At 39.3% G+C, this 23,779-nt stretch overlaps 1 protein-coding gene across 1 annotated transcript in view; it reads right to left on the reverse strand.

Annotated features, from left to right (window-relative positions):
* The window catches only part of NLK (nemo like kinase), a 129,364-nt gene that overhangs the window by 10,976 nt on the left and 94,609 nt on the right, over positions 1-23,779 (reverse strand). Inside the window, exons 4-8 of the mRNA XM_005907241.3 lie at positions 17,162-17,268; positions 15,474-15,559; positions 10,908-11,117; positions 7,229-7,330; positions 969-1,055 (exon numbers count right to left, since the gene is read on the reverse strand). Of these exons, the coding sequence (XP_005907303.2) occupies positions 969-1,055; positions 7,229-7,330; positions 10,908-11,117; positions 15,474-15,559; positions 17,162-17,268 (592 nt within the window). The remainder of the gene's footprint in view (positions 1-968; positions 1,056-7,228; positions 7,331-10,907; positions 11,118-15,473; positions 15,560-17,161; positions 17,269-23,779) is intronic.

The following is a 23,779-nucleotide window of genomic DNA, read 5'->3' on the forward strand; positions in this document are numbered from 1 at the left end:
ACAACAGTTATTGGCACAGATGTGATCAATATTCTTCAGATGAATGAATAAATGAAGAACTGAACTTTGTCCCAGAGGAGTCAAGTCTAGAAATGGCATTTAGAAAAGCCACCATTTGAAATGCTATGATAAACCTAGACAGCATATTAAAATGCAGAGATACTACTTTGCCAACAAAGGTCTGTCTAGTCAAAGCTATAGTTTTTCCAGTAGTCATGTATGGACGTGAGAACTGGACCATAAAGAAAGCTGAGTGCCAAAGAATTGATGCTTTTGAACTGTGGTGTTGGAGAAGACTCTTGGGAGTCCCTTGGACTGCAAGGAGACCCAACCAGTCCATCCTAAAGGAAATCATCCCTGAATATTCACTGGAAGGACTGATGCTGAAGCTGAAGCTCCAATACGTTGGCCACCTGATGCAAATAACTGACTCACTGGAAAAGACCCTGATGCTGGGAAAGACTGAAGGTAGGAGGAGAAGGGGATGACAGAGGATAAGATGATTGGATGGCATCACCAACTCGAAGGACATGAGTTTGAGCAAGCTCTGGGAGTTGGTGAAGGACAGGGAAGCCTGGCAAGCTGTCTACGGCGTCGCAAAGAATTGGACACAACTCAGCGACTGAACTGAAAACCCAGAGTAAACACTTCCTTATGCAATACAATGGGCAGATTTTTTTCAAATAATGTTAAAAATTTTCCCCCTAATTCAGACTGGTGTCAAACTCCTTTTACAAATATTGAGATAAATAAAGATGATGCCCTTCCTTATCTCTCTTCACCTAATATTATGTGTTACTACTCGAACTTCTTTGTGATGGGGGAGCATGATAAACTTCAGGCCCCAATTACATGAGTTATCTTTTAAAAAGTCATTATTTACATTGCCCATCTATTCAAAGCCAGGATGTTTTTCTTAGAACACATTTTTAATTCATTAAAATAACATAAAAACAAACACTACTTACTGGATCAAAGACCAACATCCTACAAAGGAGATGAACAGCTTCATGTGTAGCCTGGCTAGACAGGGTATAAAGTACAGGAAGAGATGGCTGCAAAAAAATAAAGAATTCAAATATGTGAGTGAGTCTTTGTGTAAGTAGATGTGGAATACAGCCAGTTTATGACAAGTACCCAGCTCTAAAGATGTGTGCAGAGAAATCTCAACTCAAAGGAGATGAGTATTCCCCTCATTAACCAGTCTTCAAAAGCAATAACTGACTTTCAGTGCATATTTTATATTGCATGATTACCCATTGAAGGTCAGAGCACAAAAGAGCCTATGAAAACTGAAAGGTAATCCTGCAAATATGAAACCCCATTAGCCTTATATTATACACGCTTTGGCAAGGGGAGACCAAACATGCCGAGGGATGGGAGAAAAGATTTACAACCTTGGCCACTTGCAAGTAAACTGTGCAAGCATGTGAACGATGTCGTATGTCAACATTACCATGAAGTTGCCACAACGCTGAAGGAGCTTTAGGACACTCAGGGATTTACAGAGTCTTCTAAGAAAGTATGACGCTGCTTTTGCTGGTTCCAGCCATACTGCCTTTAGCATTGATTACTCACTCAATAATTGTCTTTTGTATTAATAAGTGGCAGGCATATCCACACACCCGTATCTAACCCTTTTGCAGGCAGGGAGATGATTCTAACGAGCCTATAAGCCACAGAGCTTATGAAGCTGTTATTTTGCTGCTTGGCAGATGAATGGTGTCACTGCTCTGTCTCTCACGCAAGTAACACTGAAAGGTCCCTTGTGTCTTGATCACAGCCTTAGAATCCTGCTGTGACAACTACTAGCATCAAGTATTCTATGTATCTGCCTCCTTGCAACAGTTAAGCCGTGTATGAAAATCCAACAAGAACAAAAAGACACCTCAGAATCATCAGGGGGTAATTATTCACCTTACAGATGTTTTCTTTAGGATCACGAGTTAACAGCAGATAAAAGGAGATGGGAGTTCTACTTCACTAACTAGATCAACATGTCTGAATCTCAGTTCCCTAAAATGAGGAGGCTGGACTAAACACTCTCTCAAGTTGAGCTCTAACTGTACAATACTTGGTAGGATTACTACAGATAAAGAGCACTGTGCTCACAGAACTCACGTTTAGCTGGCATTCAGATATTTGTAGGCCAGTCTACTACTCCTTGGTGCATTTACCAAGGAGTTAATATGCACGTCTATGGCAGCTCTAAAATTATTTGTATTAGTCAGGAGAAGGGAGGGGGGTTGTGAAGAGTGTGGGGAAGAGGTTTTAACTTATGATTTAACTTACACATATTTTCTATAAGAATTTTTTTATTGTGTAAAATGAAGTCATTTGATATTCTTGAAAGATTCTGATTCTTGGTTTAACTGAATAGTTGTCCTCTTTTTCACTGATTTGTGTAGGCTGGCAGCCAAATTCCAGTCAGTCTTTACTGACCAAAATGTCTCCCCATAAGTAATTCTTTTCCTTCCACTCTCAAAGTGCATCTACCCCTCATCCCATTTTTGTGGTGGAGGCAGGTTATAGCTTAAGGAAGGGAATACTAAATACTGGAATAAGTACTAGAAGATGTGGCTTCAAATTCTAACTCTGCCATCACCAGACTCAGGTAAGTGACTTGCTTTGGCTCTCTTATCCATTAGACTACTCCAGTACAGACCTGCCTACCTACCAACATCACTGCTAATCCTGACATCCACGAAGTGCCAGGTCCTGGGCTACATGCTGAGACAACAAAGATGACTAACACCTCTCTGGTGGGCAAGGAAAACATGAACAAGCAGTTCTAGAGGCCACTAAATAGAGGATCTAAGACAAATTAGAAAGCAAAATTTATGAATGGAGGACAAATGGATATGGGATGGGGAATTTGTAAAAATCAAGAGTGGATGTTTAAGGCTACCTGAAATATTACAAATCCACCCTCCCCCCAATATTATTTTTCTTTATAGAAGTACACCCCAACAGATACATTAAAAATAATCCTGTTTCATTTCAGCCTTAACAGTCATTTGGTATGCTTTCTCCTTTTCTGTGTTTATATATGCATGTTAAAAAGAGCCCCAGAGAAAAAGAGTCAGTTCAGTCATGCCAGTACCTTTCCTGAACGATAACTATCAATAACTTAGCTTTGGCTCCACAGGAAAAATGCAATACTACAAATGCTGCATTTCTTTCTTTTTTTTTTTTCTGCACTCTGTGGAGCCAATGCTAAGAAGTTTATATTTCTCCTCAAGTGCAACAGAATAAATTTGAATAAGAGAAAAAGTAGAAGTTCAGCTGCTGCTGCTCAGTTGCTTCAGTCGTGTCCAACTCTTTGTAACCCCATGGAGTGTAGCCCAATAGGCTCCTCTGTCCATGGGATTCTCCAGGCAAGAATACTGGAGTGGGTGGCCATGCCCTGCTCTAGAGGATCTTCTCGACCCGCATCTCCTGCATTGTGGGCGGATTCTTTACTGCTGAACCATGAGGAAGCCCAGAATGCTTAGAAATACGGCTTAAACATCTCCTTTGGAAAAAAGGTTCTGCCAATTCCCCCAATACTCACACATATTACTTTTCTCCCTCTAAAATATATGGATCCATTATATACGGGTCCATTTTCTGTTGTTCTTCAAGGTAAGTCACTCAGGCCATGTAGGAGTGAGCGGGTGCCGTGCTGAGTCACGAGCACAGGAAGGGTTATGAAGAGTGCCCCAGTAATGACTAAGTAATTGCCAGTGAAATGAAGCAAGGATGAGACTCTGGCTTGAGCGAGAGGCCCTAGGTGATAGATGCCACAGTTATCAAGAGCCAACTTCAGAGTGTGGTCACCGCAGCAGAGTCGGCCAGGCTGTGCAAGGCCTGTTGGAGATTCCTGATAGTCTTTACCTGGCAGCAGAGAAGCCGCGCCCATCAGTCGGCCGCATGAACTGAACTGCACCATGTGCAGTGCACCATGGTAAGCACTTTGGGGTTATACAAAAGAAACCCCCGTCTGAAAAGTAAGTCTGAACTGCGTGAACTCTCTAGAGTACTCTGATTCTCTTACCTGGAAGATAAAGTACCTGACAGGAGATGGAACTATTTTCACCTCAGTGAAATTTACTGAATTTCACTTATTTCTGAAAAATTTCAGAATTTTACTTATTTCTGACACAATTAGCTGAGAACAGTCTGAGGAAAAATGAAGCTCTAAACCTTATGAGATGAACAAAGGGACTAAGGGCTGGTAGAAGACTTCTCAATCCTATCAACATGGCAGAGCCTCAACAAGTATCTGCCTTAATAGATTCCTGGGCCGTGGCAGCTAAGATTCCCTTCATCCAAGATCTTGAGTTGTAGTTCAGTCACATCTGACTCTTTGCGACCCCATGGACTGCAGCATGCCAGCCTTCCCTGTCCATCACCAACTCCCAGAGCCTACTCAAACTCATGTAATGAGCTGTAGAAAAGAGACAATACATAGAAAATACCAGTGTTCTTGTCTGTCCGTTATTTCCTGACCTTAAAGGACCCAACTCCCTTTCTCACTCTCAGATCAAGTGATTCAGTGGGGCTTAATTTCAGTCTCCCAACTGCAAAAATGAGCAGAGGGCTTGGCCAATCAAATGATGTCTTCTGAGCACCACCTCTGGTGCCAGGATGATGTACATAATTAAAACAGGTTGGAAACAGTCAATGGCTGGCTAACCTAACACACCCTCCCAATCCTTTTATCCTTTATCTCTATCGTTATTAACTGGGATAGAAAAGACACTTAAAAAAAAAAAAAGCCTTTCTTGCCTTCAGGGAGGCCACATGCCATACAGTTCTGGACAGTAACACATAAGCAGAGGTTTGCTAGGCAGGCTTCTGGGAAAATGTTTGCTTTCCTGAGAAAAGGAACAGATCCTGCTAGTGCTCCCTCTTTGCTCCATTTTCTTGCTTTGAATATGGACATGATTTGTGGACAAGCTATTGTCATTTTGTGACTACGAGGCAATAGGCAAGAGAGTATGAAGTCACATGCTAAAGGTGAAAAAAGAAAGAAAAAAAAAATAGACATAATCGATGACATGCTGCGATGCCATCACCAGACTGCCTACCTCTGGGACTTTTTGATATGAGGAAAAAATAAACTTCTATTTCTTTAGACCATTATAAGCAAGGTTTTTGGGATTTCCCTGTAGCTCAGGTGCTAAGGAATCTGCCTGCAATGCAGGAGACTCAGGTTCAATCCCTGGGTCAGAAGATCCCCTGGAGAGGAAAATGGCAGCCCACTCCAGTATTCTTGCCTGGAGACTTCCATAGCCAGAGGAGCCTGACAGGATTCAGTCTATGGGGTTGCAAAGAGTTGGGACACAACTAAGCGACTAACACACAAGCAAGGTTTTCTATTCCTCATGACCAAGTACATTCCTAACAGAATCAGAGACCCTCCAAATATTTTTATGAATCTAGTTGGGAAAGCTCTTTCCCGAAGGACTGATCTGCTAATAGAATGTAGGCCTAGATTATTGGCTCCATTTTGGCCAACTCATGGGGGAAAGCCTGTTCTGAAAATGAAGCCAAAATACAGGAAAACAGAACAGAAGAGAGGCAAATTCCTGGTATGAAATATTATTTGACTACCTGAATCCAGCAGAGCCCAAAGTCAGTGGTAGCTCAAGACTTTTCGGTTACATGAGCCCTAAGTTAAGTATCCTTTTTGGCTTCAGTCAGCTTTAACTGAGTTTCAGTGGAAAGAATCCTGACTGATAAACCACTTGGAAGGATGTATATTAATCAACCAACACAAGTATATTAATTTGAAGCAGTAATCTGTGACTTTAAGAAGATAGCCAATTAGGTTTTCCTTCTGTATATGTGTATTTTTTTAAAAGTCCCAACAAACAATAGGATATATTTCTGTTTGTACAAATATATGTAAATGCATAGAAAAATGTCTGGAAAGATATTCTCAAATTAATCCAGAGGAGACTAGGATGACATGGGGGTAGCTGAGAACGACTAACTGTAAAATTTTTATTTTACATGTACCCATATTTACTTGCAAATACACAAACAAAATTTTTTAAAAATCTGCTTTGAAGGTATATATGCCAGGTATTGATAAACTAGTTTAATATCCCTGATACTGGCCAGTAAATTGAACATAACAGATCTTGTTAGATCTTTCTTTGAAAATAGAACCTTCCTCTAGGTTGAGACTGTGCTCTTCTAAGGGAGTCAGCGCCCCCATCATTTCAGAAAGATGTAACCAGCAGGGGGCTATTTAAAACACCATCTCTAGTAGTAAATCTACAATGACTAGTTCAGGCTGGTTTTAGAAGATAACACGCTTTACCCATTGCCTTTTTCGCCTGTGGAAATGGAAGCTCCAGATTCACACCAGAATCATAGACAGGGAACTCCAAAAAAAAGCCAATGCCTCGATCAAATGTCTGGCAGGTAATCTGAGGACTGCCAAACTCCGTCTGTCACTTGGTCTATCAATTACATCAACCAGATCTTCTAACGATCAATCAGATCATCTCAATGCCCATTGTAAAAGAAAGCAAGGCGAAGCCCAGGGAAGAGTTGCCGACGCTCCCTGCTCAAGCCTTCTCCCTTCTGTCTCGGTTTGTTGTTCCTAGGAAAAGTATTCCCCTTACTCACTTCACATCATTAAGCTGTTTTGCCAAGGAGATTAGGAAAGTGCTTCTAAAAAATGCTGCTCAATCAACAGGGTGGAGATAATAACCATCTCATCTTTCTCAGCAGTGACTTGGCTGGTTGCAAGTAATATTGATCAGTGCAAATCTGGCAATCTCTCTTCATACTTCTTTTCTAATAACATTCACATCTAATTCTGTGTTAGTGGCAAGAGTGCAATAGAAACAGCTTCACATTCCTGGCTGGAATGAGAGATACCGGGTATTTCGGCTCAGTATGTGAAAATGACAGCTTGATACACATATACGAGGTTATGGTACTGAGGTCAAGGATCCACCCCCTGTAACTTGTCCCCAACAACGCAAAAACCAGGAGACCAAAGCCAGAGGTCATTTACTAGCAAAGGTGCTACAAAAATACTTTCTCCTACAGCACTGGGAATTACTATATCCTATTGGGTTTGACAAATATTTTAACATTTTACCTATGGCCATGACATAAAAAAAATGAATAAAACCTACATGTAATGTTTTTGTTTAAAAATTCTCATCTCGTTATTCTGTGGGAGGGAAACTCTGCCAGATGGTGACCAAATACAGGGCCTCACCTGTTTATGAGGACCCCTGAGTATGTGTGCCTTAGCGCCTTCACAAGCCGTCCTCATTGCTTCCAGTGATGGAGTGCCCAAGAGATCTGTGATCAAATCCAACTATGAACAAACAGGAAATACAGAGGGTTAGTAAGCTCATGGAAACAACCTTTCATTACTCTTATGTCACAGCCTGAGAGATGAGGACCAAATATGGAGGGGAGCAGAAAACTTAAGGCAAGTTCCAGATTAACTGGTAGGAGCCTCTATTTTCACTTTCTGGACTATAAAAAAACAAAACAAGACAGAAAAATGTTCACTTGGGATCTATATGATAGAAATAAAGAAAACGGTTTTGGCCACCAAGGCATTCCAAGGTGACAGTAATTTATGAGTCTGCATGTGCCTGCTGTGTGTCTTCACACCACACATAATCTTTCACATTGGTGAAAAGCTGTGGTGCCCAGAAAACTGTGACACTGTGTAAGGCCACGTCTAGTTAGCTGGGTCCAATAAAAGAGACCAAAAAAATGGTCTTCTCACAAATATGCCCTTGTAGATAGCAAACTGCCTTAACAATTTTCTGTAAGTGCTATGATTATTCTAACCCAATTAGCAATAACGTCTCATTCTAATACTTTCAGGATGGAAAATTCTTACCTAGAGAATACTTCTGGTTCTGGGATTTGCAAATACAAAGCACTATTTCCTGCACTTAACTAACCCATGGGGTGGCCCTCAGTATCACTGCCCTCCAGGATAATGGAGTTTCTCAAGTGGCTTGTTTTGCACAGAACTAAACATCTCTGTGCAAAAGCTTTCTGGGAAAAGTGACTTGACCATACGTTTGGACCTCTAAGAAACAAAAGGAAATGAGCAGTTCATGAAAACAACGGGAAATATTGAGAAAGTTGTATAAAATGGGTCAGATCCAGGCTTCCCTGATGGCTCAGTGGTAAAGAATCCAGCTGCTAATGCATGAGACACAGGTTTTATCCCTGATTCAGGAAGATCCCATATGCCTTGAAACACCTAAGTTTGTGTGCACAACTGTTGAGTCTGTGCTCTAGAGCCTGGGCTCTGCAACAAGAGAAGTCACCGCAAAGAGAAGCCCCTGCTCGCCACAACTAGAAAAAAGCCCATGCAGCAATGAAGACCCAGCACAGCCAAAAATAAATAAAATTATTTAAATGGCTCAGATCTATGGATAAGGAACATTTCAATGAAGTCTGCTGATACTACAGTGCATAGGATATTTATTTCTCAAAGAGAAAATGCTACAGCAAATATCTATTAATACTTCCATTTATAAGTTAGACTCTGTTCTCATTATAGATCTTGATTTCTCACTCCAAAATACAATGGTGACGGATAGATGTGAGTTCTCCTTCAGTGGCTACCTCAGACTGAAAAACTCAAGACCTATGTTATTTCTCTAGCAAATGAGATATCTGAATCCCGTTCCGGTTGCTTCACATTTTCCTTTGTACATTCTTTTCAGCACTGGGTCTTTGTTGCTGTGCATGGGTTTTCTCCAGCTGTGCAGAGTGGGGGCTGCTCCCTAGCTCAGGATTCTCTTGTTGCAGAGCATGGGCTTCAGTAGCTGTAGCTCTTGGGTTCTAGACTGTGGGCTCAGTAGTTGTAGTGCATGGACTTTGTTGCTCTGAGGCATGTGGAATCTTCCTGGATCAGTGATCAAACCTGTGTCCCCTGCATTAGCAGATGGATTCTTACCCTCTGTACCACCAGGGAAGTAAGTCCCTACTTAAGCTCTTCTGTATGGCAGCTTATGTCCATATATGAATGTCATCTTATAGGTAAGGCTGTTAAACTCTACTTTCTAAAGAAATTGAGTAATCAAGTGGATATTATCAATAGTACCCAACATTGGATTTATATATGATTAATTTTTTTATCACCACGATCAATTTTAAAAGATGCAGACTTAAACAAAAATGACTAGATGTATAGCAGAGAAATAAATTTAAATGTTGATCAGAGCATATAGTTTCTAATGTATCAGTTAACAATTCTTGGTAGACAGAGCCTAAAGGAGATGGCTTCATTTTTCATCAAGTGCGTGAATTATTTACAAAGATACACAGTAGGTAGGGTGATCTTTTCAAATGTGATCAATCAAATCTTAACACTTTCTTGCTCAAAAACAGACAGCTTTCCATCACACTTTGGACAGAAAAGAACCCAAAGTTCGTATCAGGTAGCCAAGGTCAGGCAGGCTCTTTTTCTGCGACCTCATCTCCTACACACTCTTCCTTCATCAAGCCACCACTCCAGCACACCCACACTTGTTCCTGCCTCAGCAGGTTCTATTATGCTGGTCGTCCCTTTTGTCCCTGGTGTGCCCCTGGTGTCGCCTCCATGCAGGCACCTTCTGGCTGTCCCTGAGCTGGGAATATTTGTCCCTAACATCTTGGTCCCTCATTTCACTTGAGTCTCTCCTCGAATGTTACTCCCTCAGACGGCTTTTTAGCACTGCTCTGGCTCCATCATCATTCTCTATCCCTAACCTGGTTTAATTCTTTTTGGTGGTACTTATCATTACTTGGGATGATATTTATTTTCTTTAAAAAGATATTTGTTTGAACACATCAGGTCTTGGTTTGTATCATCTGGGATCTTTCACCGTGGCCCACAAGCTCTCTAGTTGTGGGTCATGAGCTCAGCAGCTGTGGCTCACAGGCTTAGATGCTCTGAGGCATGTGGACCCTAGTTCCCCGGCCAGGGATCAAATCCACATCCCTTGCACTGGAAGTGCAGAGCCTTAACCACTGGACCATCAGGGAAGCCCCCCATACTTATTTATTTTCTGTCTCACATGAAAGTTTCAGAAAGCTTTGTCTTATTTACAGCTGTATCCTTCATACCCTGGCACACCGTCACCACCACCATCATAACTGCTAACATTTATGGAGTGCTTACCAGACTCCAGGCCTTAGTTTTGGCTCTACTATTTCATTTATTCTGCACAACAATCCTCAGAACAGTTTAACTTGTCCAGGATTTGACTGATAACAATTGGCAGAGTAGGATTTGAATCCACCAACTGGATTGTACAGCCTGACTCACCATTGTTACATTCTTCTCATGCAAACAAGATTGTTAACATTTTTATGAATAAAAAGTACTTAAGAATTAGACCAAAGAAAATGTGGGTAGTAACAAATTAGTTTATAAAGGCAGACAGTTAAAATACCACAAATGGTTTCCAACATTTTAATCAGCTTCTGATATTCTCTGCCATATTTAAATAATTTAGTCCAATAAAGGTTGGAAAGGGCTCTAAATGTTCATATTTAAAGAAGTCAACACTCAAAATTTGTATTCTAAGCACAAAGTGTAAGTACATTAAGTCACCAAATACATTTTCGAGTCAGATCCATTCAGTTAGAACAGAGGCTCTTGAACCACTGAAGATCACACCTGTGCAAACTGTTACAGCGGAGTCTGCTGCCATGCATCAGTGCGTGTAATAAAGTCAACGTTCCCTCTAAGAGGCTCGTAAGCTGCAAAGTCAATCTCTCTGTAATCTTCATAACTTTCTGATTTTAAGAGAACTTGAATTTGCTAAAAGCAATTTAGACAGTACAGTGAATAAGCCCAAGATGTGCGCAAGATGGTTTTTCCTTTAAATCTGTAATAGAATTGAAAGTTCCTAAAGCCTAAAGTGAAATCATACCTGCTGAATGGGACTCTGTGCCTGAAACAGTATTCTTCGTCCTAGTAGTTCTGCAAAGATACATCCGACAGACCAGATGTCAATAGCATTGCTGTAATGACGGCTGCCCATCAGGATTTCTGGAGCCCGATAATACTGAGTAACAACTTCCTGAGTCATATGACGGGATTCATCTAATTCTTCCACTCTGGCCAATCCAAAATCACAAATCTAAACAGAATAGATTATCAGAATGTTGTCAAATAGACAAATATATTTACAAGTGGAATAGGAGAACAAAATAATAAAAAACTAAAACCCGACAGACCTCGGAACTTTGCAAAGTTTTCAGTGATACAGGTGGAGTACATTTGTGTCAGTGTATTTTGATATTATTTGGATGAGAGGGAAGAAAGTGTCAAACTTCCATATTTCTATACAGAATTATCGTAAAGACAAGCTTTTCACTTTTCATTTGTTTTTAATGAATGTATACTTTTAGGTTTAATGAAGAAACCAAGCTAATTTATTTTCAAGGCTGCTTATGGAGGAAGATATCATAAGGGAAAAAAAAGACCTCCTGAGCTAGGTTCACTATTTTTTTGTTTGTTTTTGGCTGCACTGCATGGCTTGTGGGATCTTTGCTCCCTGATCAGAGATGAACCCCAGGCCTTGGCAGTGAAGCCATCAAGTCCCAGCCACTTAGACCACCAGGGAATTCCCATATGTTCACTATCTTTATGGAATATACACAGTAAAATTTCTTCAAAGCTATGGGTTTCGAACAGAGTCCTGCTGAATCCTGAGGTACTTCAGGAGTTCCATGAACATTTTACCTAAATTTCACATGAATCTATAAATATTTAAAATACTAATTCACAATCCAATGTGTGAATATGTCAAAAAGTAGCATACTGTAGAATACCAATGCTAATAGGTCCCTTCAATTCTTCATGCCATAAACATTTAATTAATTGAATGCCTATTATATTTTAGGCAGTGCTAGAACTTGGAGACATAATGGTAAATGAGAAAGACTGGTTAGTCCTACAAACCTAGGAATAAATCTTTTCTTGCGCTTTCTGTTTATTTTTGGCTGCGCTGGGTCTTTGTTGCAGCACACAGGCTTTTTTTTTCCCTCTAGTTGCGGAGAGTGAGGGTTACTCTCCCGTGGCAGTGTGTAGGCTTCTCACTGCACTGGCCTCTCTTGCTGCAGAGCGCAGGCTCTAGTTATGGCACACGGGCTTGGTTCTCCTGCAGCACGTGGTATCTTAGTTCTGGGACCAGGGACCAGGGATCGAAGCCATGCCTGCACTGGCAGGCAGATTCTTAACCACTGGACCACCAGGCAAGTCTTGCCCTTTCTGTTTAAGTGAAAAGTTTTTGGAGGCTGCAAGGTGAGCTGTTAGTAAACGGCAGCAGTGCCACCATCAGCAAATTCTGCTTATTTTCAGGAATTGAGGCTTTCTTGATACTGGGCAACCAAAACAGAAACTGGCAGCACTGAGGAAGAGATAAGAGAGGAATGACCATCTAAGCTCCAGCGTTCTCATTGATTAAGTCTGAGTCAATATTATTAATATAACTGACAAAATAATACTTATCTGCATTCTAAGTTGAGGTCCTACCATAATATTTTATTTGAAAAAAGGATCTCATAGCTTATAAAAACATTGGAAAACTACTGCTTTAAAGAAATCATATTTTACCCCGAATTTTTTGCAATCTTCTCTTTTTATCTCGAATCTACTATGTCTGGTCACATCAAATGAATGCATGTCTGTATGTGGGGACAAATCAGTATGAAACCAACATCTTTAAAACTTAAAATGAAAGTACATTTTCAGACCACACAGAAAAACTATACCAAAAAGGAAAACAGGCATATGTTGTTTATCAAATCCTCCCAAAGACTGGTGTTCAAATAACATATAATATTTTAAAACTCTATTACTTGACCAAAAATTTTTAGGCTATCTTTTAAAACAAAACAAAAAAACCTAAAAATCCACTTTATTTCTCTGGTATTAAAACAAAACAAAACACCACCTTACCCAACAGAAAATGTTTTCTCTTATAAAGCCAGCCTTTAAAAAAAAAAAAAAAAAAAAGATCTGGATTCATTTTTTGGCAATTTATCTTGAAGACAGGCTAAATCCAAAGTAAGAAGCTTAAATGATCAGGTAACCAAAAAGATATTGCAATTTCCAGCAAAATTATCTGCTTTGTGCCTAACAGTAAACAAAATAGATTCTCAATATGAAAGGATGATTTTTAAAAATGTTTTGTCATTATTATTTTCTACATTTTTACATTTGAGAAGACAGAATTAGCATCAGTAGATTGGCAATCTACTCTGGCTTTTAAAAGTAGGCTGCTAAGACAAGTTAAAGGAGCAGAGCAAAATTTCAATTTGTTCTGACCTGTATGTTGTTTATTCATAAATGACATTTTCTTTTAGTTACTCTTTCATGTAGCTGGAGGTTACAATACCATAAAAGACAATTTAGAAAATGGACTGCAAGTAGTTAATGGCATCAAGCATGACAGGCTCTACACAAATGCTTTGTGAAGTTTTCCAACCAGAAACTGAAATAAGCAGAAACTGGTTTAAACTGTCATATAAGTGACTTGGTCTGCATAAGTCAAAGAATTTCTGACTCTAAGGTTTTTGATTATTTAAAAAAAAGAATTAAAATGGGTTATGGAGATAAGGTCTGAAGATGTTTATTACACTGTATTTTAACAGTTTGCTACTACTCTACTTATTTGTTTTTGGCTGTGCTGGGACTTCGTTGCTGTGTGGGCTTTCTCTACTTGAGGTGACCAGGGGCTACTCTATAGCTGTGCTTCCTGGGTTTCTCATTACGTTGGTTTCTCTTGGTGCAGAGCATGGGCTCTAGGGTGTGTGGGCTTTAGCAGTTGCAGCACATGGGCTCAGAAGGTGTGGCTCTGGGGCTCCAGAGTATAGGCTCAACAGTTGTGGCATACAGTCTGAGTTGCTCCATAGCACATGGGATCTTCCCAGAGCAGGGATCAAACCCGTGTCTTCTGCATTGGCAGGTGGATTCTATACCACTGAGCCACCCGGGAAGCCTGGTTACAGCTCTTTTTATTTATTTATTTTTTAATTAATTTATTGGGCTGCGCTGGGTCTTAGCTGTGGCAAATGGGATCTAGTTTCCTGACTACAGATTGAACCTGGGCCCCCTGCATTGAAAGTTCACAGTCTTAGCCACTGGACCACCAGGGCAGTCCCACAGTGAAAAGCAGCAGGGGAGTGAACTCAATGACCTATAGAAGGAAAATTTACTTTGGTAGTTTTTACTTTAATGGTTTTTGGGATAATTAATTATCTGTGGAAACAAAAGAATTAAGTATAATATTAGATGTTTTCAAGGAAAATATGAAAAATAGGTGTTTTTAATCTTTCTAGACTTAAAACAGGAGCAGAGTTCTTCATATATAGAGTGAAGGGAGATTTTTTTAAATTCAAAAGCAGTTTAACACACTAGCTTTTAAAGAAAACTGGCCCACAGTTTAAAGAAAGCATTTAAAATAAAAAATGAAATTCATTTATATGCTTGGTTTTAAGGTTTAGTTTAACTGCCAACAGGATAAGTACTAATGACAGTTGATTACATTTAAAGTAGGCAATGTTTATAAATAGTTCTTTTCTTTTTCAAATATATCAATTGAAATGTTAAGAATATTTACTGTAGACTGAAGCACCATATAATACTGCAGCCGCTCATAAAATAAGTGGAATTTTAATTTGCTTTCAGAGAGATGACTCAGCTCTAGGAAGGCCCTTACCTCTTAAGGCCCTTACCTTACCATAGGAAAGATATGGTGGGCCCTTCACTATTTAGGAGGTCTGTTAAGACACATTTCTGTTAGGGACAGGGCAATGCACACATGTGGATTTTGCTATTTGCGAGCCACTCTAACAAAAGACAACGGGGGTGGTACTGCAGCGAGAGTAAAACTGAAATTGATGTCTTGAGATATGGGGCTGCTAACCATAATAAACCCTGAAATCAATACCCCTTCAGAGGAGTAACTGAGGATTGGCCACTACATACTGTGGAAATACCTTTGACCCTTTTCTGGCTTAGTATTCTCACTTTTAAATGTTTCTATTTCCCTACTTTGCTGCCTCAGGCAAACAGCATATAAAAACATCAGCTGTGCAAAAACATACAGTCTTCTTAAAAACCACACTTGATTGTCATGTAAGTAGATGCTTACTAGTCTTCCAATCTTTTTTCTGATATACACTTTCTTTGTAATGGAACAAGCTGAAAAGAAATCACCTTCTCTAGTCTTCTTTCTAGTCACATTGCAATTCCAATTCCAATGTTACCAAAATATGTGCAAAATATCATGAAGAAACCATGAGCCAAGACTACAAATTAAGTTACTATTTTGTCCATGACTAGTGATACTGGTGGAGAACACTGGGTTCTTTAATTTCTGGTAAAGTGATGAAAACAAATTTAACCATTTCTTTCACAAAAACGTGTTCTTAAACACACTCTGACATTCCACTTGTTTCCTAGATGTTTAAATAAAATGAAAAGCTACCTTTAGAACACAGTTGCTGTTCACAAGGAGATTCCCTGGCTTAATGTCTCGATGTAAAATGCCAGCTGAATGGAGATATTTCAAACCTGAAATAACAAACAGAATTTAACTGCAGATATTTAATTCCTTTTACTCAACCAATGATTTGGGGGAAAACCATAGAAACAAGAGTACAGGATTTTAAATTGTTGTCTAAATAACTGCATAATGAACATTATTAAAAGCTTGACTTAGTCCTACCTCAAAAAACTGTAATTTTGCTACAGTAAAAGAAAATGTCATCAAAGGTTTGCACAGTCTAGAGATAATGTCTATAATTTGAAAGATTATGTAGGTTTAAGTACAGATAAGCATTCCAAACCCTGGAGTTAAGGCTGACCAGACCAATAACCTTGAACAGTTTCTAAGTGTGGCTCCTGGAGCTCTGGATATTCTGGACACTCTCAAGCTGATTGTGAGCTGCTGCCACAAAATAGTTCCTATTAACCAACAGCAAGCCTTTTCCAGGACAGATTTTCACTGATGAGACAAAATTCAGAAACTTGCCCAGGTCTGTTGGTAGTACTCTCCACCACTGAGAATCAGGAAAGTAATTAATTACTTTAAAAATATTTTTGATATCTTTATAAAGTCTGTGGGCTTTAGCAGTGCTAGATAAAAGGCACAGCTTCAAGGCTGAGACTTCTGAATAAAATAAAGCAAATCACATTTTCTACAATATTAAAGAAGATCCTCTATCCAGTATCTTCCCTCTGCCACCTCCCCCACTCCCAATATCAACAAATCTACAGAAGGTGAACTTTCTAGTTTTAACGCTGTGTATGTGTTTTAATTCCTTTGGCAGATGCTTTTCAATTTTTATAAGGAATGTCTTTTTTTTTTAATTTTATTTTATTTTTAAACTTTACAATATTGTATTAGTTTTGCCAAATATCGAAATGAATCCGCCACAGGTATACCTGTGTTCCCCATCCTGAACCCTCCTCCCTCCTCTCTCCCCATACTTGTTTGAATCCTATGGGAGAAAAAATTTTACTAGGTAAGAAAACTGTGTCAGCTTTAAACAGGTGTAATGCCAAAATTCTGAAGGATACACCTGATGGCCAGAGGAAGCTCCAACAATGCCAGCCCAAACTGTTTCTCCATCATGTCAGCGCTCTTTAATGAGCCAGGCTGGAGAGTGAGTTAGTTGGCTGTTTCTGTCAGTCTTCTCCATGCTTTGACTTTAAAAGTCATTTTGCTTTTCTAGAGTGGAACTCAGGCATGCCTGCCAACTCTCAGACCAGGCCCACCTACTGCCAGCTTAAAGAATGTATGTCATCCATAGGAAACACAGTTCCTTTTCAGTTAATCATCTGATGCCAGCCACATACTCCTACTAAAGGCTGTTCAGTGGAAGCTTTGTGGCAAAACATCCTGCTTATGTACCCCCCGAGATTAACCCCCTTGACTACCTAATGAATTAGAAAGGACCTTCTCTTCCATCACTGAAAATAAGAACCACCTGGCTACCCTTAAAAGCTTCTTATTTAACATCAAGGATAGAGAGTATTAAGTATACTTTGGTCAGAAGAAAAAAAGTTGTTAGGCAAGAAGTTAGCCTTGGAAGGTCAGATTAGTTCAAATGAAAAGCAAAACATTTCATTTATACAGTGACACTACCTTTTTCTTCACAGAGAAAGTCTTACCTCGCAAAATCTGATAAAGAAAAACTTTGACATGATCTGAGCTGAGTGGTTGAGGAGAGACGATAATTTTATGCAGGTCACTCTGCATCAGTTCTGTGACAACATATCTTGAGGTTTTTAGTTAAGGAGAGTTCAGAGAATTCAGCCCCCAAACCCTATAAATTAGGTACCAACTCTAAATAAATAACTTCTCTTTTTAAGGCTGGAAAGAGCTTTAAGGAAGGAAAGCTTTAGGACAGCATGAAAAGAGATGACAATTCTAGCCCTCCTAAGATGAAAACACTGCCAAAATGAAATAATTTTAAAAAGTCAGAAGTTAACAATCAAGTGACTATAATTAGCACTATAAAAGAGAAAAATAAGGGTAAATATTTTCAAAGACAGCCAGATCAGGAGAAATGTGAAGACTCGTTTCACATTTCTCACAGTCTCAGGGTCTATTCAGACATGTTCCTGGAGTGTCCTCTGAATCCAAACAAGAAAGAGTGCTGGTCTCACGTTAGGCCACCATAGCACCAAAGCAAAAGATGTAATCCATCCATTAACAATGGCTTTGGTTACTTTGTAAAGCATGGTACTCCGAAAAACATGCAAAATCGTTAGTTCATATCTCAGTCTCTACAGTCTTCACAACTGAACTTTTATTATTTAACTTGTTATACATGTATACCTCCTGTACTTAATTTTAAGCTTCCTATGCTTTGTACTCAGTATTTCCTCAGGGTTTTGCACAATCAATATGAGGTAGAAGATCGAAGGCTAGGGCCCAGGGAGTAATGGAGATGTGGAATTCTCTTGGTAAAGACACCGTCTTTTGGACAGATTCATGACTTACCCCTGCCTTCAGTAACAACTCCTTAAAATTTTAGGCAAGTTTTATGATTTAAAAGCTTCCTTCAGACAAAGGAAGAGGGCCTTTGAGTTTAGGAGGCTCTTACAGGATTTAAATTCTTTTGACACATTCTATATGTGAAAAAATCTAAAAAAGGGTGGGTATATTATGAATGATTCACTTTGCTATATAGCAGAAATTAACAAAACATTGTAAATCAACTGTATTCCAATAAAACTTAATGAAGACAAATGAATAAACAAGAAAAAGAACCCAAACAAATTCTTTTGACACCTTGTAAAAGTTTCACATTCTGAGTAAAACACTAAGGCTTCCTCCCTGGCCCTGTGCACCTGAAAGCAGGGAAAAGCAAGACAAAAGACAGCAGAGTTAGTCTGCTTTCTTACGTATTTCCTCAGATCCTAAAATTCTTCTATGAGAAAGATATTACGGAGGCTGGAGTCTTTGGGTGCTCACCATTAGCTATAAAAAACTAAAAGGATCCAGGGCAGGGGCTCTTGTTTCAGCACTGGCATGCTCATTGGAAGGGTAAGTGCTGGACATAACTTACATTTTCAAAAAAGTGACATGAGGTTTTGTATGTTACCTTTCTGAGTTTTAAAAAGTCTCTTGTAGTAAGTGATTATTATTTGGGGACTTAAAAACACTTCTAATTTAATTTTTCAGCGCAAACAAGTAGGAAAAGGGACAACTTGGGCATAGGGAGAATGAAAAATTGGTAACAGCTGACATACACAGTTGGCCAACCCCTCTTTTGTGAGGCACTTTCTCCAAATGGCTTCTGGAACATTCAGCTCTGACTTTCCTTCTCCCTTTCTTTTTGTTTCCTCTCATTCCCTTTGTTGGTGCTCCTGCCCAACCATTTACTGTTGAAATGCCCCAGGGCTTGGTCCTCTTCTCTTCAGATACTCACTCTCTAGGGTAATCGAAGAGAGTCCCATGACTTTAAATAAACATCCATCCTGACGACTCTCAACTTTACATCTCTAGTAATTTTCTTGCCTTAAGTCCAGCCTTGTATATTTAACTGTCTACTCATCATCTCCAATGGATGACTCACTGACAGCTCAAAATAACACGTCCAAGATATCCTGTAAGAGCAGGGGAAGAGCCAAAGACACCATAGCTTAGCTCCTGCTGTCACCAGGGAGTAAGGCTTTACTTGTCTCCCGTGGGATAGGAAAAGACACCTGAACTAAATCTTTACTACTTCTAACGAAGGCCTGAAAGCAACTCTGGGTTTAGACCCACGTGCATCCCTACTTTCTAAGATACCTGATGCCTCCAGTTCCTTAGCTGCTCTGATGTTCTGAGCAAGAAGTAACCTGCTTCTGGGTTCTCATTACTGCCGGTAGAAGTTTCTGCCTCTTCCAGTATGAATTCTTGGGGACTATAGGAAGGATTTTAGCAATAAAGATCTGTGTTTTATCAAATGTTGTTTTCAGATGGAAATTGTTTACATGTTTATTGGCCACATATATGTGTGAGTATGAGAGGAGAAAAAAGAGAGGAGTGAAGAGAGAAGTGTTTCTTTTTTTAACTCAGTTTTATACTGGGGTGATAATTTTATTTATAGAAGTGCCTTACATATTAAAGATATTAACCCTCTTGTATATACTAAAAAGTTTCTTCCCTGCCGCACTGGGAAATCTTAATCATAGGATAGAGACAGGGGAAAAAATTTTCTATTTGCACCATTAAGCCTTAATCAGAGGTTCTCATATTCCTGAGTTGGTTCCAGAAATCTCAAGGGATGAAAACAAAGGAACATTACACAGGGAAAAAACAGAACAACAGAGCAAACACAGAAAAACTTCACAACTGACATCCCTGTATCGTCAACTTGTGGTTTTACTCAGGAAAAGAAAACTCCTGAACAGAGTACTTATCTGTATGGGATGTCAGTCATGTCTTCTGAGTTTACTGACAATTTTCTTCTTCCTGCCAGGATTGAAAAGTTCTTGCATGGAAGTGAAGAGCAGGTTATATTCTATTCTGTCTCACATATCTACAAAACAGGCAGCCAAGCTGCGATGCCAGAATCTTTACTGTTACTGGTGACAGTTGGTATGCATGCAAACAGCAGAGAGAAAACATCTTAATTTTCAAGTTATCAGGCTGATTGAAATCATGGTGCTGGCACTTGAAAAATATTGCTTTGACTTATAAAAGGAACAAACTGATACAAAAGCCAAAAACAGAATAAGCATGAAATAATATCATATGCTTTCTTCTAACGGTGACTACATTTTCAAAGAAAAGGGAAAAGGAAAACATTGTCTGGCTGGAATGGGTACTATTCTAACTGGATATTTTACAAATAATTACTAATTTTAGAAAACACTCTAATGTTTAACTTAGCATTATGAAACAAGTACTTCCAGATCAGGGTGTTGTTCCCACCCTAGACCTACTAGATCTGAATTGATAATGTTGAACCATTTTGACCAACAAAAATAATTATTTCACATGGTTCAACCTAATACAGAGCAAAGTATTAACAGACAGCAAAAACAAAACAAACCCCCCCAAACCAAAATGAACCTGAAAGACAAGGTGTTCAAAATGAATATAAAGGATGACTTCAAATAGTAAGTCAATTCTTCTATACTAAGAGCACATTATGTGCATAATTTCTTACAAAATATAAACCAGCAGGTACTCCCTCTGCTAAACACAAATGACCAGATTATCATGTTTCTTGTCCTCAGGATCTGTGAATTTAAAAAACCTTTCATTCAATCTCCTGTTATAATATTTAAAAAAGAGTTTAAATGAGTGTTACTTTTATATCTCTGCTTCTTGAGAAGATGACAGCGTTAAAAAAAAAAATGAGGGTAGTGTTTAATAATCTCTTAATTTAATCAGAAAATCCAGGGAAAACCACATATAGCCCAGTCTACCTTGACAATTTCATTTACCTTTGCACAGAAATATTTCCCTTCCTCTAATATCTTTTAAACATAAAAGTTTGAGAAATTTTGAAAGTATACTTTTTACAAGGTGATGAAAATAGCCACTCTGCATAGAGTAAGTTTTCTCAAGCTTTAGTTTGGCAAAATAAATTCTTCAGGGTTGAAATAAATGTTTCACCTCAGGGACAAAGCAAATTTTTTCTTCACAGAAAACAAGCCAATGGCCAGGCCAACCTTTAAAAATTTTACTTCTCTGGAAAAATACAATTCCTGAATTGGCGACTGAACAACAGAGCTGCAGAAATTTAGAAGCAACACACACCACTTTATGATAAGGTTTCTGCTTTGCTCTAGCAGAAATCCTCTAAAGTCTCAATCCCCAACATAATGTCTCCCAGATGTCTCAACTAGTTGCCATGCCAACTAAAGCAGCTTAAATTAAATGAGGGCCTGAAAAGGCACCTGCACCACTCCAGGTCTGTCGCACATTAAATAAAGCTCTCTTGACAGGGACTCGGAGGTGCCATTAACTTGAACAGCAGCTATCTGATTATTGTTTCTGAGTAATTTAATGAGGGTCTCCAAATAAGAAGAAAAACAGGGTGCTCTTTCCCTCTCTCTGTCCTTCTAAATGGGACAGCCTCTCCAACAGCTGGTGCACCCACTGGGTCACTGACTTTGCTATGGCCTTTAAAGTTAGCACTGGGTAAAGGTACACCACAGGACCAAAGTTAGGACTTTCAGGCGAATATTAGCAGATTAACCATTCTCCCTTATTAAAACTCATCATTAAAAATATGGTTGTAAAAAACACACTGTGCATGGTATGCCAACCTCACAGTGATTTGAACAGCCCTGATATAAAATAAATTGCTGCTGATTGCAGCAATTAGTTAAGTAGCTCCATGAAATATGGATTTCAAAAGGTACTGATTTGCTTCAGAAAAACGAATGATGCAAATTAACAATTAGAAATGCAAGGCGGGGGACGGTAGCAGCTTTTGATACCTAAAGGTGCCCAAGAGGCACAAGTGTTTCTGTGTTGTTTTAAAGAGTTAATTTTGTGTAGGTTTTTTTTGTAATACTGACATTTCAGAAACTTCTTTATATATAATGGGATAGAAAACAGTCCCTTCACTGCCTTCTCAAATATTACTAGTCAATGGAGAACATCAGTTAACAGAAACACAAACTTAGTCACAGAGAGGTTATGGGATTTACCCAAGGTCACATTCCAAGTTTGCAAAAAGCCTTACTACCTTATGCTTCCCGACTCCCAGCCCAGCGTGCGCTCTATCCCACAAAGCTGCTTCCTGCTTGCCTACTATTCCCATTGCTTAACCACAGGTCACACAGCATGCACACTACTTTGCAATAAAGAAAAGCTGAATTACTTTTAATTAAGTGCTATGAGGAGAAGAAAAGAAGAAAGGAAGCTAACTTCCTGTTGAAGCTACTTATGTGCCACTTTATCACCTCATTTAATCCCTGTGTATGATACCTAATTTGTAACTATTTCTATTAAGATATGAGCACATCGAGGCTGGGAGAGGTTAAGCTGCTGACACAGAGCTTGGATTCACACCTAGATTGTAATGATCCCTAAGTCGGACCCTTTCTGTTAAATTCTGCCTCACTCTGTTTACTGTCAAGAGAGAAAATTAAATTCCTAAGACGGACCTACTTTGCACCTCGAAAAAAACCAGATTCCAAAAAAAAATCAAATTCAGGACTGGGTTACATGATGGAGCTTTTAGAATCCCTCCCTATGTGTTTTCAAATGAGAAGTCACTCTTCTTGTTCTCCAACAAATACCCAGCATAGCAGCATGTGCCAGACATGGGCTCCATTCTAGGCACTGAAAATGTGATGGAGTGTAAGAGCATCACTGCCAAAACTGAGTTCATAGCCTACCAAGGCAGGTGGACAATCAAACAAGCAATTACAACAGATTCACTCAAAGATCACAACAATGTCATGGCTGTTGATCTCGTAAAGCCCCTTAGGCACTGCTCTGGGACTGAATAAGGCAGATCTGCCACCACAGGGCCAAGAGGAGTTAAGAGAAGCAAAGCAGCACAACTAAGACACATTCTTCTAAAAAGATAAACCTCTAAATTATTAGAATTGCTAAATGCCAATAACTACAGAGATTTACACCTTCAGAGAAACATGTGAGAAACCATCCAGGTTTCTTCGGCTCATACTAAACTTCTAATTAGATGCACATTCTAATTGGCAATTTACCTATATCTATAAAAACACACATACATGCATTGTGCTCAGCTGCGTCCAACTCTTTGAGACCCCATGGATTGTAGCCCCCAGGCTCCTCTGTCCATGGGATTTTTCAGGCAAGAATACTGGAGTGGGTTGCCATTTCCTACTCCAGGGGATCTTCCCAACCCAGGGATGGAACCTGTGTCTCTTGCAACTCCCGCACTGGCAGGTGGATTCTTTGCCACTGAACCACCAGGGAAGTCATGCATTAGGTTTCCTAAAATGGTTCACCTTAAGAATTAAAAATAAATAAATAAATAAAAATACATGAGAAATAGCAAAAATAAAAGCAATGAACATTTATTGAGTTCCCTCTATATGTGAGGCACTTTGGAAGCACTTGCTATGAATTATCTCTGATTTCTCACAGCACAAGTTAGGTTATTCTACAGAACTAACTGTTCTCTTTTTGAGTTTTAGGCTTTCCTTTTGGAAGGAACTGAATCCAAAGGTGTCTGAAGTAACTGCCACACTCTTACTCATTTCCTCTAGTACCTGAATTGTAGTCTTGGTTCTGTCACTAACAGGTCAGAATCTCAAATAAAGCACCCTTGAGTCTACTATGTGCTA

Source organism: Bos mutus, chromosome 19 (assembly GCF_027580195.1).
Source record: "Bos mutus isolate GX-2022 chromosome 19, NWIPB_WYAK_1.1, whole genome shotgun sequence".
NCBI classification, from domain to species: domain Eukaryota; kingdom Metazoa; phylum Chordata; class Mammalia; order Artiodactyla; family Bovidae; genus Bos; species Bos mutus.